The sequence below is a fragment of the Callithrix jacchus genome, chromosome 9 (genome assembly GCF_049354715.1).
Source record: "Callithrix jacchus isolate 240 chromosome 9, calJac240_pri, whole genome shotgun sequence".
Taxonomy (NCBI): Eukaryota; Metazoa; Chordata; class Mammalia; order Primates; family Cebidae; genus Callithrix; species Callithrix jacchus.
This window is the reverse complement of record NC_133510.1, coordinates 62,879,744-62,894,923: the sequence shown is the minus strand read 5'-3', so window position 1 is coordinate 62,894,923 and position 15,180 is coordinate 62,879,744. Positions and strand designations below refer to the sequence as shown.

The following is a 15,180-nucleotide window of genomic DNA, read 5'->3' as shown; positions in this document are numbered from 1 at the left end:
ACTATTCAAGTTCTCTGGGCCTGTTTTCTGCTTTGTAAAAAAGAATGAGGATTAATATAAAGAACAAGTTAAATAACATGAAAAACTCCACATAAAAGCTATTATGCTATGTATATATTCTCTCCACTTACCAGTATGTTTATTTGAGAAGGGGAAGAGGGGCAATTTTGGTTTGTTCATTCACTCAACATATATTTATGGTGTACTCTCTCTTGCTAGGCACTCTTACAGGCACTTAGTATATATCAGTGGCGGGGGTGGGAGAGTGGTAGGTTTGGAGGTGCTATTTGAGTAAAGATTTGAAGGAGGTGAGGAGATGAACCAAGTAGATACCTGTAGAAACGGGTTCTAGGCAGTGGAAACAGCTTGAGCAAGGGTCAGTGTGGCAGAAATGAAGTGAGTGAGGGGGAGAGAAGTGAGTGACTTTTAGTCAGTGAAATGAGCAGCCACCAGAGAATGTTTTGTGTAGAGGAATTACAGAATCTTAGTTGTTTTAAAAGGATCATTCTGGCTTCTGTATTGAGAATGAATTCTAGATTCTACAAGGGTAAACTCTGAGGAGGTTTTTATAGTAATTCAGATGAGATGATAATGTTGGTAGCACTGGTAGTAATGGCTGAATTTTAGATATACATATGGTATTGCCACAGGGATTTCCTAACAGAATGGGTATGGGAGTGTGAGAAAGAGAGGAGTCAAGAATAATTCCAGGGGTATGAAGGAAAAATAATATAAATATTTACTATGAATGAACTGTACATTTAAACATGGTAAAGATGGTAAATTTTTTTATGTATATTTGACCTAAGTAAAAATAAATAATTAAAAGAAAAAAAGAATAATTTCCATGGTGGGAGAGAATGTAATTCTCTTTTATTTCCCCCCCATCCCCTTTTTTTTCTTTTTGTGACAGTTTTGCTCTTGTTGCCCAGGCTGGAGTGCAGTGGTATGATGATCTTGGCTCACTGCAACCTCCGCCTCCCAAGTTCAAGAGATTCTCCTGCCTCAGCCTCCTGAGTAGCTGGGATTACAGGTCCCCGCAATTACACCCAGCTAATTTTTGCATTTTTGGTAGAGACAGAATTTCACCATGTTGGCCAGGCTAGTCTCGAACTCCTGACCTACCTCAGGTGATCTGCCCATCTCAGCCTCCCAAAGTGCTGAGATTACCGGTGTGAGCCACTGCCCCCCCCCCCCCCCCCCCCCCCCCGCCTCCTGTTTTAAATCATGTTGACTTCCTCTTCCTAGTAGCAAGATACTCAAGTTTTCCGTCCTAGTAAGAATGCAACCAATTCACTCTCAAACGATTTCATCAGCAATGTAAAATGCCGAAGAACAAAAAAGGATTAATCTACTTGCCAATTAAAAAGTGGCTTTTCATCTAGAATAAACTCTAAAAATTTAATCTCAAAATGCTAGAGGAACCAACCCATTCTCGGTTTCCAAAATAAAACAACAAAATACGTTAAAAAAAAGAGATCTTACTCTGTGGGAGTATACTGCGCCTATATCAATCTTGTATGGATTCATTTTCTGCATCTCCTTTTCCAGATCACTCTGGTTGTTGAAGGACTGGTAGCGAACGTAAATATCATCTTTCAATGTGAATGAAAATTCACGGTGTTGAAAGTAATTCTTTATCACTGGAAAATAAACGTACATTTTAAAGTTAATTTGCTATTTTATTTGGCTCGGGACATTATAACTTTAGCCAATGAGAAGTGTTTTTTTTTTTTTGGAGAGGGAGTCTCGCTTCTTGCTTTGTCGCCCAAACTGGAGTGTAGTGGGATCTAGGCTCACTTCAACCTCCACCTACCGGGTTCAAGCGATCCTCCCACCTCAACCTTCTGAGTAGCTGGGACTACAGGCACGCGTGCCACCACGCCCAGATAATTTTTGCATTTTTTGTAGATACGGGGTTTCACCATGTTGGCCGGGCTGGTCTCCCCCTGACCTCAGGTAATCCGTCCTCCTTGGCTTCCCAAAGTGCTCGGATTACAGGCCTGAGCCACAGCACCCAGCCAGAGACATTTGTAATGAGCCCCCTATGCTTAACACTGTGGTAGACGTAAAAACAAAGACACAAACTACCCCACAAGACCTAGTCCCTAATTTCAAAGCAGTTACCCTTCCACATTTGCTAGGGAAAGGTCCAAAAGACGAAACAGATGCGGAAATACTTTAAATATGTAATGCCACCCCTCTCTCCTCGATTTGCACTAATAAATTCAGCTGCAAGGAAGAAACTATCTCTACTCCTCTGAGAGGCTCTTCCGCTCCTGATGCAAAGCAGGCCTCTGCAGATACGCCCTAGTAACCCCCTGGGCACCGCAGCAAGTAAACAGGGTACCTAATGTGGGCCTGGCCACGCAGAGGTAGGAGCGGCGGTTCGGTTTTTTTTACCATGTGGCCGCAGGCTGGTCATTACATTCTGTCTCGGCCCATTTATACCTAGGAAGTGGTGGGGCGGGCTCGAGAGAGCATAAGAAGGCCCGCGGCACAAAGCCAGGCACACTGACGGCGCTTCACATGGTCATTCTAAGGACACCCCGCCTCCAACCTCCTCACAATCTATTCCTGACCCCATTCCCCGCCTCCATCACCTCCGCCGTAGTTGAGCCAGCGATAGTACTGAGAGTAGGGAAAGAGCCTCCGGTAATAAAGTTTAAGCAGCTCGGGCAGCTCGGTGGGGTCAAACGTCTCCATGGAGCGCGGAACTCAACCCAGCAGGGCTACCACAAGAATTGGCGGGAACAGCACAGCCGGCGGCCCCGCTACTGCGCAGGCGCTTAGGGCCGCGGCCCGCCTTCTGCGGGGGCCGCCGGGAATTGTAGTTCTCACGTGGTGTGGGCGGGGCCTGCGCGAGCCGCAGTAGTTGACGCTCTGCCTACGCGCTCGGGCACTAGGGCCACCGCTCTTGTGGGTAGAAGGCCGCGTGCATTCCAGGAAGAGGATCTTCTCCGGAAATGTGAGACCTGTAACATGTTGATTTAGGTTATTAAGATGAAGTTTTAGATTTAGATTTAAGTTATTAGGATTTAGGTTATTAAGATGAAGATGCGTGGGGCATTCTTTTTACTTCATCTTAATAATATAAATCAACTTTTTGGATGTTTTAGAAATAACACCAGTATCTTTTAAAAAGTTTTGGAGGCTGGCACGGTGGCTCATAACTGTAACCTCAGCACTTAGGCCAAGGCAGGAGGATTGCTTGAGGCCACACCGGTCTGGGCAATATTGTGAGATCCGTCACACACACACACACACACACACACACACCCCTAGCCAGGTGTAGTTGTGTGCGCCTGTAGTCCCAACTACCCCAGAGGCTGAAGTTGTGGGGGATCAATGGCTTCAGTCTGGGAGGTCAAGGCTGTGGTACACCACGATCGTGCCACTGCACTCCAGCCTGGGCAGCAGAGGGGACCGCGTCTAGAAAAAAGAAAAAGTTTTGGAAATTAGTTATTCATGGAATTTCATGGATTACTAGCTCCAATATGTGGAAATAAACAAATATCAACCAGATAAGAAAAGCATAGGCTATTTATTCAGACCTTACTATAGCAAGCGAGTCAGTCACCATCATTTGCATTTGGTAGGAACTCAAAGGCAGGCAGAGTAGTAGGAAAGCTTTATACTGGGAAAAAGGAATCCATCAGGGTATTCTTTAATTGGAGGCTGTTTGCTTGGAGAGTCTGTACGTGGGCAAACTTGAAGTAGGATGTGGTATGTGATTGGTTTAGGGGTGCATGTTTGGCTTTGGTTGGTTGGACCTATGTTGGAAGCTATGATGAAATTAAGGAAGCTGTAAGATATTACAGCATTTTGGGCCCATTGCTTCAGGGGTTGCTGTTTGGCCTCTAGGATCATCACAAGAGTTAGCAGTCTGACTTTCTACAAGTCTGACTTGTAGCAGGCTTGCTTCCTGTGCTGTTTATTATAGATAAGGGGGTTGGTTTCCCTGGCAGGTTGGAGATTGTGGGTCAGAGTTCTGTTTTTATACATGATCTGGTCACTGTTCATATATTCAATCTCTCAAACAGAACACCCAGGTATATGAAAATATGAATTATAGAAAGCTTGCAGCATCAGGGAGAGCTTTACAAGTATGAAGGGAACCCATTTGCTATTGATGTGCTCATCTGCCACTCACTCTTACTGTGTAATGATACCTATGTCAATTGTGGGCTAGAGTGGTCAGTCTGATAGTCACATGAATAACATGTCACTTGAAAACCATAGTTTATTTTATTTTATTTATTTTTTTGCCCACTCTGTTGCTCAGGCTGGAATGCAGTGGTGCAATCATGGCTCACTGCAACCTCAGTCACCTAGGCTCGAGCAATTTTCAGGCCTCAGCCTCCCAAGTAGCAAGGATTACAGGTATGCACTGCCACGCCGAGCTAATTTTTGTAGTTTTAATAGAGACAGGGTTTCACTATGTTGGCCAGGCTGGTGGTCTCAAACTCCTGGCCTCAAGTGATCCACCTGCCTTGGCTTCCCAAAGTGTTGGGATTACTGGCATGAGCCACTGTGTCCCCCCTTGCCTTGCACTTTTATCTTATGCAGATGACTTCTCTCTTTAAATCTCATGAACCAACTTCTGCTGCCTTCAAACTTCTGCAGCTTTCTCACCTGTCTCAGCTTTCATATAATTAAAGAGAGTAAGGGCCTTGCTGTAGATGAGGCTTTGGCTTAGGGAAGTTATGGCTGGTTTGATCTTCTATTCAGACCACTAAAAATTTCTCCATATCAGCAATAAGGCTGTTTTACCTTCTTATCATTTATGTGTTCCCTGAAGTAGCACTTTTAATTTTCTTCAGAACTTTTTCAGGAATCAACTTTTCCAGGCCAGGCTTGATAGCTCATACCTTTAATCCTAGTACTTTGGGAGGCCAAGGTGAGCAGATTGCTTGTGTTCAGGAGTTCAAGACCCGCTTGGGCAATGTGGAAAACACTCAATTGACAACAATTTGAAAAGAAATCTAATTTCCAATGTGAAAGCAAAATAAAAACTGTTCTTGGAGTTATTTCTAAACAGAATTAACATCAAAGTCACTGGAATCATCAGAATGGATGGATTGGATTCCATCCATTCTGATGGATTTGGAAAAATTGGATTCATCCAATGAATCTTTGGCCAACAACTGCTCAAGAATGATGTTAACATCATGCGTAGGAATGCTGCCTTTTCTTGGATTTGACATTTTTAGTGATCGAGAATTACTGTATTATATAAGTAGAAATATCACTACTGAAAACAGAATGCTGTTAATAGAATGATGTCTTTTATTTTTAAAGTCAGTCACCAAACCAAACAAAAAAACCCAGACAAATTAGTGGGGTGTGATGCCATGCATCTGTGGCCCCAGCTACTCATAAGGCCGAGGTGGGAGGATCACTTGAGCCAGACAGGCAGAGGTTGCAGTGAGCCAAGATCATACCACTACACTCCCGCCTAGGTGACAGAATAACACCCTATCTCAAATTTAAAGCCGAGTGCAGTGTCTCGCACCGATAATCCCAGCACTTTGGGAGGCCAAGGTGGGAGACTTGCCCGAGTCCAGGAGTTTGAGACGCCTGGCAACATAGCGAGATCTTGTCTCTACAAAAATTACAAAAATTAGCCAGGTGTGGTGGCGTGGGCCTGTGGTGCCAGCTACTTAGGAGGCTGGGGTGGGAGGATCACCTGAGCACAGGAGGCGGAGGGTACAGTGAGCCAAGATTGGGGCACTGCACTCCAACCTGGGCAACAGACTGAGACCCTATCTCAGAAAAACAACAACAAACCTTTCCTTCGTATTTACAACTTGGCTAACTGCTTGATTCAAGGGGTCTAAGTTTTGGTCTGTCTCAGCTTTGAACATGCCTTTCTCACTAAGCTTAATCATTTCTACCTTTTAATTTAAAGTGAGAGATGTGGGACTTTTTTGTCACTTGAACACTTAGAGGTCATTGTAGGTTGTTAATTGGCTTAGTTTCAGTATTGCCTCAAGGAATATGGAGGCCTGAGGAGAGGGAGAGAGACAGGAGAACAGGAGATTGGAGGAACAGTCAAGAGCACATACAACATTTACTGATTAAGTTTGTCTTTTTATATAGGCGAAGTTTGTTGTGCCCCCAAACAATTACAATAGTACATCAAAGATCACTGATCATGGATCACTGTAACAGATATAATAATAATGAAAAAGTTTGAAATATTACAAGGAATACCAAAATGTGACATAGAGACACGAAGCAGACACATGCTGTTCGAAAAATTGCACTAAGAGACTCACTCCATGCAGGGTTACTACAAAGCTTCAATGTGTAAAAAATGCATTATCTATGGAGCATAATAAAGTGAAGCACAGTAAAACGAGGTATGCCTGTATATAACTTTTGCCATGATGTCAGGTACCATTTTAAGAATTTATCATGGCGGGGGTGGGGAAAGAATTTATCCCTCATGAGAACTCTATGTGATAGGTACCAATATTATCCCTATTATATTTTTCTTTTTTTTAACCCCTTTCCTGTGTAGAAAAAAAAATGCAGCTTGTTGCTAGAACTCATTTAATTTTACAAAAGCATGCTCTTTGAGGCCGAAACAAATCTGACTGATTTCCAATGTGAAAATAAAATATAAAAACTGTTCTTGGAGTTATTTCTAAACAGAACTAACATCTAAGTCCTTGGAATCATCAGAATCATCTATTTTGGAAAAATTAGATTAATCAAATAAGTCTTCGGCCAACAACTGTTCAAGAATGATATTAATATCACGTATAGGAATGCTACATTTTTCAGGATTTGACATTTTTAGTGATCAAGAATTACTGTATTTTGTAAGTGGAAATACCACTACTGAAAACAGAATGCTGTTAATAGAATGATGTCTTTTGTTTCCGAAGTCAGTATACTAGAGCAATATAGAAATAATAATAAAAGCAAGATATTTCGTGGCAAAGTTATCTCTGGATAAATGCTGCAGCTACAAGCACTGCTGGCAAGCATTCTTGGGGAAAATTGGAAAAGGGTTAAAATTTTAATTTATTTTTATTTTTCGTAGAGATGGCATCTCACTATGTTGCTCAGGCTGGTCTTGAACTCCTGGGTTCAAGCAATTAGCCCACATCGGCCTCCCAAACGGCTGGGATCACAGGCGTGAGCCACAGTGCCCAGCCTTTTCCTATTTTTTTTTTTTTGAGACAGAGTTTTTCTCTTGTTACCCAGGCTGGAGTGCAATGGTGCGATCTCAGCTCACCCCAACCTCTGCCTCCTGGGTTCAGGCAATTCTCCTGCCTCAGCCTCCTGAGTAGCCGGGATTACAGGCACGCACCACTATGCCCAGCTAATTTTTTGTATTTTTAGTAGAGACGGGGTTTCACCATGTTGACCAGGATGGTCTCGATCTCTTGACCTTGTGATCTGCCCGCCTCGGCCTCCCATAGTGCTGGGATTACAGGCGTGAGCCACCGGCCTTTTCCTATTTTAAAGGGGCAATATACAGAGAACTTAATTAAGGTAATTTGTCCAAAGTCACACAGCTAGTAAATGGGAGAGACATTAAGCAGAGAATCAGACAACTTGGCTCTGGAGTCTATGCATTTAACCCCAAAACCATATGCTGTATCTCTACAAGGAGTCATTGGGAAGGTTAAATGAGATAAACTAAGGAATGTCTGGCACACACACTCAATAGTTCAGAACCACTCACTGAGAAAAATATCTTAAAAGTGCTCTGGCATAGAAGCCTTTATCTCAAATACCACTGGGAGGCAGTATCACCTTTCAGTTTCCCTTTGTGATTTCATCCACATAGGTGCAAAAACCTTTTCTCCTTCAAGCCTTACACTACCTGGCTCTACCATCCTTTTTGTTTTTTTTCGGGTTGTATCTATCAGCCCCAACGTTGGCTGCCCCATGGGGCTCTCCCATGTTGTTTGTAGACTTTGACCTCTGCCTCAAGGATTGCCTTTCAGTTTAAGTCCTACTGTTACTCTGGATGTTTTTAGTATCTAAAGGGATGATCTATTCTGTAAAGGTATGGTTGATTCAGTCATTTATGAATTAATTCATTTATTCCACAAATAGTTAATGAACATATGTGTTGAGCACTGAGGTGGACTGTGGGGAAAATAATTAATGACATGATTTCTGCTTCTGAGAAAGTTATAGAATACTAGGGGCAATAGACACAAATAAAAAAGTGTAATGAATGGGCCGGGCACAGTGGCTCATGCCTGTAATCCTAGCACTCTGGGTGGCTGAGGCAGGTGGATCACTTGAGCTCAGAAGTTTGAGACTAGGCTGGCCAACACGGCGAAACCCTGTTTCTACAAAGACTATCATAATTAGTGTGGTGTGGTGGCTCATGCTTGTAGTCCCAGCTACTCAGGAGGCTGAGGTGGATTGCTTGAGCCTAGGAGGTCGAGGCTGCGGTGAGCTGTGATTGTGTCACTGTACTCCAGCCTGGGTGATAGAGCAATGCCCTGCCTCAAAAAAAAAAAAAATGTAATGAAGTGTTATAGGTGCACTTTTAACCCAACTGTCTATTGGTTTTGGCATGTTCTTAAGACATGGATAAGATTGGTACAGGGAGCACAGGCACAAAAGTATAAATGGCACTTTTGGGAAACTTCCAATAATTTCATATGGATAGAGCCTGGACTTCAATGGTGGGCATAGTGAGAGATGGGGCTAAGAGGTAAGCCATGGCCAGAGCATTGCCTGCCAAGTTAAGGAATGTGGAAGTCAAAATTATTCATCATCTACTTTATTTGGTTAAAGTGAAAATAAACTATTGATGTTATCAATATTTGATGAGAAGCCTTGGGAGTTAAAATCCTGTTAAAACAAGTTTAAGTTGCTTGAAAACTTGAAGTACTCCTATGTTAGTTATTTTCCTTGTTAATAAAATAAAGAAGAAAGACTAGAGAATATGTTACAGGACCAGCAGGTTTGTATGCCCACTGCACAGCAACAGACCAATACACTGAGATAGTAGGGTTTGCAGCAGAGAAAGTTTTATGATTGCAGGCTGACTGAGCAAGGAGATGGGAGGAGATCAAGTCCATCTCCCTGAGGAGTTCTGGGCTGGGGTTTTCAAGGGGATTGTGGAGAGTGAGGGGCTGGAAAATTGCAGTCATTGAGTGTCTGCATTCTTTGGTGAGTCAGGGATCCTTCAGAACTGCTGATGTCAATGGGGTCCTTCAGATCAGCTGATATCATTAGTTTCACTGGTATGCAGGACCAAAAGGATATCTCAAATGGAAAACCATTTTTTTTAATGTTTAAGTTGTTATCTATAATAGAGCAGTTAAGGGGAACTATACTATTCAGTCTATGTGATTCTAGGACAATAGGCACTAAACAACTATGAGAAAGCAGGTCAGAGAGCCAGCTGACCTAATGATTAAATGTGAGTGTGTTGTAAGCTTGGTTTATTTTCATTTCTCTCCCTGCCTTCTTTCCTGATTAATTTTAAAAGGGTTACAAGGACAGTTTCAAATATGTTCTATTGACCCAGGAGCATAATAAATAAAAGGAGATGGGGCCAAAGTCACATCTCAGTTTAAACATGATAAACTCTGTCTCTTGTTATCGTAAACTATTGAGAAGGAGCAGAGAGTGCTGTCATATTTGTTTAAATGCTAAAGTTTTAGATTGATCTCACAGGAATGTTCCCTCTAACAGAGCGCATGATGATTATGAAGCCAGTAAAACCTGTTCTGGGACATTAAAATAAAGTACTGATATATGATACAACATGGATGAACCTTGAAAACATTATGCTAAACAAAAGAAGCCAGTCACAAAGGCCACGTATTGTGTGATTCCATTTATATGAAATGCCCATAATAGGCAAATCCATAAACGTGGAAAGTAGATTACTGGTTGCCAGGTGTTGGGTGGGGGAGGAAAGAATGGGAGGTGACTGCTAAGGAGTATAGGGTTCTTTTGGGTAATAAAAGTGTTCTGAAAGTAGATAGTGATAATTGTTGTAGAAAGTAATAAAAGTAGAAAGTAATAAAAGTGTTCTGAAAGTAGATAGTGATAATTGTTGTACAACCTTGTGAATATACTAAAATAGTAAAACCACTGAATTGTATACTTCAAAAGAGTGAATTGTATGATATGTGAATTGTGCCTCAATAAAGTTGTCATTTTGGCTGGGTGCGGTGGCTCATCCCTGTAATCCCAGCCCTTTGGGAGGCTGAGGGTGGGTGGATCACAAGGTCAGGAGATCGAGACCATCCTGGCCAACGTGGTGAAACCCCGTCTCTACTAAAAATACAAAAATTAGCTGGGTATGGTGGCATGTGTGTGTAGTCCCAGGTATTCAGGAGGCTGAGCCAGGAGAATCACTTGAACCCAGGAGACAGAGGCTGCAGTGAGCTGAGATCACGCCACTGCACTCCAGCCTGGCGACATAGCTACATTCCATCTAAAGAAAAAAAAAAAAAAGAAAGGTGACTGAGCCAGTCCCAGTTTGCAGTAGCTGATCTCAGGGTGGCAGTCCTAAGAAGTGGGCTTTACTAAAATCAACCTGCCCTCCAACCCCACTCTAGCAGGAGATTTGCATCCCAGTATTTCAATTTAAATTAGAGGATTAGGCCAGGCACCGTTGTACATGCCTGTAATCCTAGCACTTTAGGAAGCTGAGGCAGGCAGATCTCTTGAGCCTAGGAATTTGAGAGAACCCTGTGCAAGCTGGTGTAACCGCATCTCTACCAAATAAAAATACAAAAATATGCGGGGCATGGTGGCATTTCCCTTTAGTCCCAGCTACTCTGGAGGCTGAGGTGGGAGGATCACTTGAGCCTGGGAGGTTGAGGCTTCAGTGAGCCCAGATTGTGCTACTGCACTCCAGCCTGGGTGACAGAGGGAACCCTGTCTCAGTAAATAAATTAGAGGGCCAGGTGGGCAGCTCATACCTGTAATTTCAGCACTTTGGGAGGCCAAGGCCAGAGCTTGAGATCAGCCTGGCCAACATAGTAAAACCCCATCTCTAGTAAAAATACAAAAATCCCAGTGCCTGTAATTCCAGCTACTCCAGAGGCTGAGGCAGGAGAATTGCTTGAACCCAGGGGGCAGAGGTTGCAGTGAGCCAAGATTGTGCCACTGCACTTTAGCCTGAGTAATAGAGTGAGACTCTGTCTCAAAAAAAAAAAAAAAAAATAGAGGATGGGGGCTTAGGAGCACACAAAACGCTCTGTCTGGTCAGGCAGCTTTTTCTTTCTTTCTGCTTTTCATTTTGGCAATAACAGAACTGATTCTGCAGCTGATCAAGGATGACACTGGTGAGAACCCCATGAGGGAGTGGAGTAGCCTGGACTCTTACCACAAGAGGGAGGTGTTATGAAAGCAGTGTAGAGGTCCAGCGGAGAGCAGTGGGTGCAGGAAACCGACTGCTGCCTGGTGTGCAAAGAAGTCCTTTCAAATCTCCAGGACTGGACTCTTCCTGAGTAAGCCAGGTGTGTAGGTGTGTGTGTGTGTGTGTGTGTGTGTGCATGTGTGTGTGTATGTGTAGGGGATACAGTCTGTTTGGAGACAGGTTTTGATTATGATTTTTTATTATCTTAAAAGATCCTTCAACTTTGATTACTGAAAGAAATTTCATCATGATTGCTTGCTCTGCTTTTTTGATCTTTACTCCTGTGGAGTCTGGGAGAGTACTGGTTACAGGTTGGGAGTGATTTTATACTTACAAATAGGAACTCTAGGTACACTCTGAAAACGGGAATCTTGGCAGTGGGGGAAACAAGCTCTTTCATGGTGAATGCTGGTAACTGTGGGGTAAATTCGTGAAACTTTGGGTAAGTGGAAAGTGGCTTTCTGTGATTGGGCCAAGATCCCAGAACTCTGAGAGACTGAGGCACAAGGATCTTGTGAGCTTAGGAGTTTGAGACCAGCGCTGGCAACATGGTGAAACCCTGTCTCTACAAAAAAGTACAAAAAATTAGCTAGGTGTGGTGGTACATACCTGTGGTCCCAGCTACTTGGGAGGCTGAGGTGGGAGGATCACCTGAGCCCAGGATGCACCACTGTACTCCAGCCTGGGCGACAGAGTGAGACTCTGTCAAAAAAAAAAAAAAAAGAAAAAACAATTATTGACTTTAAGAATACTTAGCCTGTATTCCCAATGTGGGAAGAAAAGAATGTCATGGTGGATCAGTTCAGGGAGCCATGTGCTGATTTACCCTTAGGATCAATGACTAAACTGATTGGAGATTGTAGACAAACCCAGGTTTGAAGATTTTAATCAAAGAAGGCAACAAAAGCTACTTCTTACTTTGCCATGTACTATATTGCCCAGAGAGAGGTCCTCTGCTTGAGACAGAAGAAAGACGAGCATGGCCCAGAATAGTGATAAACAGCTGATAGAAATGATTAAGGATGTTGCAATATGTGGAGTTATTCATACGTAGAATAACACACATTCCCATGGCACAATTTCCTTCTGTGAAAGCCCAGATATTAATACTAATATCTAATAATTATGTTTTGCTTAACATGCATTAACTCATTTAACCTTCTCAACAAATCACTGAGGTATCTTTTTCCTGTTTTGAAGATGAGCGCACAGGAACAGGCCAGTTCACTTACCCAAGACTGCAGAACAAGTAAATGACAAAGACTGATTTTGAACCTAGGCAATCTGGCCTCAGAGTCTATGCTCACGAGTCTATTTTTTTCTTTTGAGAAAGAGTCTCACTCTGTCTTCCAGGCTGGAGTGCAGTGGGTCGATCTCAGCTCATTGCAGCCTCTGCCTCTCAGGTTCAAGCTGTTTTCCCATCTCAACCTCCTACTCATTACAGGTGCCCACCACCACACCTGGCTAATTTTTGTATTTTCAGTAGTAGGTTTTGGTATGTTGGCCAGGCTGGTCTTGAACTCCTGGCCCCAAGTGATCTGCCTGCCTTGGCCTCCCAAAGTTCTGGGATTACAAGCATGAGCCACTGTGCCCAGCCTCATGAGTCTGTTTTAAAAAATTTTTTTTAGGCCAGGCACTCTGGCTCACATCTGTGATCCTAGCACTTTGGGAGGCTGAGGCAGGTGGATCACGAGGTCAGGAGTTCGAGACCAGCCTGGCCAATATGGTGAAACCCTGTCTCTACTAAAAAATACAAAAATTAGCCTGGCATGGTGGTGTGCGCCTGTAGTCCCAGCGACTCAGGTGACTGAGGTAGGAGAATCGCTGGAACATGGGAGGTGAAGGTTGCCGTGAGCCAAGATCATGCCACTGAACTCCAGCCTGGCAACAGAGTGAGACTCCATGTCAAAACAAACAAACGAACAAACACCAGAAAAACTCCTTTTTATCCCTTCTTTTTATTATTTATTAGTTTCCAAACAGGGTCTTGCTCTGTTGCCCAGGATGGAGTACAGTAGTGCAATCACGGCTCACTGAAACCTCAACATCCCAGGCTTAAGTGATTCCCCTCCGCATCAGCCTTTGGAGTAGCTCAGACTACAGGCACACCCCACAATGCCTGCCTAACTTTTGTATTTTTTGTACAGATGGAATTTGGCCATGTTGCCCAGGCTGGTCCTGAACTCCTCAAGTAATCCGCCTGCCTTGGCCTTCCAAAGTATTGACATTACAAGTGTGAGTCACTGGGTCCAGCCTCATGATTCTACACCATCCACAAAATCAGAGTTGGGGCAGGGAAGCCCATGCAGAGAGGTTCTCGGAAAGAAAGAAAAGGAAAGATAGTTAGGGAATCATTTAGAGCAGTCTTGTTGGTATCACCATTTATTAGTGCTCTGTACTTTCCATGTTCCAGGTCTTTGCTCTCACTTTTCTCTTAGCCTGAAATGCCTTTGTTCAGATACCACCTGTCAGATACCACCTGTCCTCCAAGGCTCAGCAAATCATACTTCCTTCATTTTTTTTTTTTTTTGAGACAGAGTCTTGCTCTGTCACTAGGCACCAGGCAGGAGTGCAGTGGTGCGATCTCGGCTCACTGCAACCTCTGCCTACCAGGTTCAAGCAATTCTCCTGCCTCAGCCTCCCGAGTAGCTGGGACTACACGCGCGTGCCACCACACCCAGCTAATTTTTGTATTTTTTAGTAGAGATGGGTTTTGCCATATTGGCCAGGATGGTCTCGATCTCTTGACCTCGTGATCTGCCCGCCTTGGCCTCCCAAAGTGCTGGGATTACAGGCGTGAGCCATCACACCCGGCCCATACTTCCTTTATTTTAAAGCTCTTTGGTTTCGATGGAACATAGGCAGTGTGAGAAAGAGGAGGGGGAGAAAAGGTCAATATCCAGCTGTGGAGGGCCTTGTACAACTAAGGTTTTAGATTTAGATTTTCAGTAGGTTGAATATTATTCAGGGAATGACATCGGCAGAGCTGTGCTTTAGGGAAATTAACCAGACAGCCCTATGTGGATGGAAGGGGAAGTGAGAGCGATACTGTGGGGTTAGTGAGAAAGCTTCTGTGATAGGCCAATCAAGATGCATTGGGGAGTCCTTACATTTAGGGTATTGAAGGGAGAGGAAGACCTGGGAGGGGAGAAGGGGAAGGGACACTGTGTGTGACTACTGCAGGAGAACAAGAGTCGAGCATCTCAGAAGTGAAGGGAGGAGCGTGTTCTTCAAACTGGGTAGTCAGAAGGGTTAAACCATGGCTTCTGGCTGTGAGAGACAGGAGCCAAGGGACAGGCCATGGCCTGACCATGAAAAGTCTTCCAGGGAAAGGCAGTGTAGTGTAGTGGTTAGATGCAAGGCTTCTGCAGGTCAACACTCTGGATTTGATCCTGTCTCTGCTATTCACTCTGTTTCACCTTGGAATAGTCACTTCATTTTTGCCTTAATCTGTGCTTCAGTTTCCTCATGTGAAAAACGGGCATAATAATTGCATATACCCTCTATTGTGTGTGTGTGTGTGTGTGTGTGTGTGTGTGTGTGTGTGTGTATGGTTTCAAACAGTGCCTGGCAAGGAAAGTTCTCTATAACTGTTCACTATTGTTATTATGTGTACAAGCTGAACAGTTCTGACTTAATCCTATGGGTGACAGGGAGTTACAGACAGAATCCAACGAGGGCATGGCATGATCTGAAAGAATCTCCTTCTTCACCAAAGTCCAGGTTAGAATCTGAGAATCAGAAAAAAACATAAGAAAAAGGAAAGTGCTAAATATCACAGTGAAGTCTGAGGAGAAGAGAGAGGAGGCCTTGGGAAT

General features: G+C 43.6%; 2 protein-coding genes across 4 annotated transcripts in view; one reads left to right on the top strand and one right to left on the bottom strand.

Annotated features, from left to right (window-relative positions):
* Positions 1-2,764, bottom strand: part of PRIM1 (DNA primase subunit 1) — a 30,470-nt gene extending 27,706 nt beyond the window's left edge. For both annotated transcript variants that reach the window (XR_013521825.1, XM_002752618.7), the window contains exons 1-2: positions 2,604-2,764; positions 1,486-1,643 (exon numbers count right to left, since the gene is read on the bottom strand). Coding sequence is in view for 1 of the 2 variants with exons in the window: in XM_002752618.7 (XP_002752664.1) it covers positions 1,486-1,643; positions 2,604-2,706 (261 nt within the window). In the remaining variant the exon portion in view is untranslated. The remainder of the gene's footprint in view (positions 1-1,485; positions 1,644-2,603) is intronic.
* A 104-nt stretch (positions 2,765-2,868) lies between these two features.
* Positions 2,869-15,180, top strand: part of HSD17B6 (hydroxysteroid 17-beta dehydrogenase 6) — a 36,554-nt gene continuing 24,242 nt past the window's right edge. The window contains exon 1 of one of the 2 annotated variants that reach the window (XM_002752619.7): positions 2,869-2,968. The gene's annotated coding sequence lies outside the window, so the exon portion shown is untranslated. Of the gene's footprint in view, positions 2,969-11,377; positions 11,463-15,180 lie in introns of those variants that run through there. The other variant, XM_078336374.1, reaches the window with a different exon arrangement.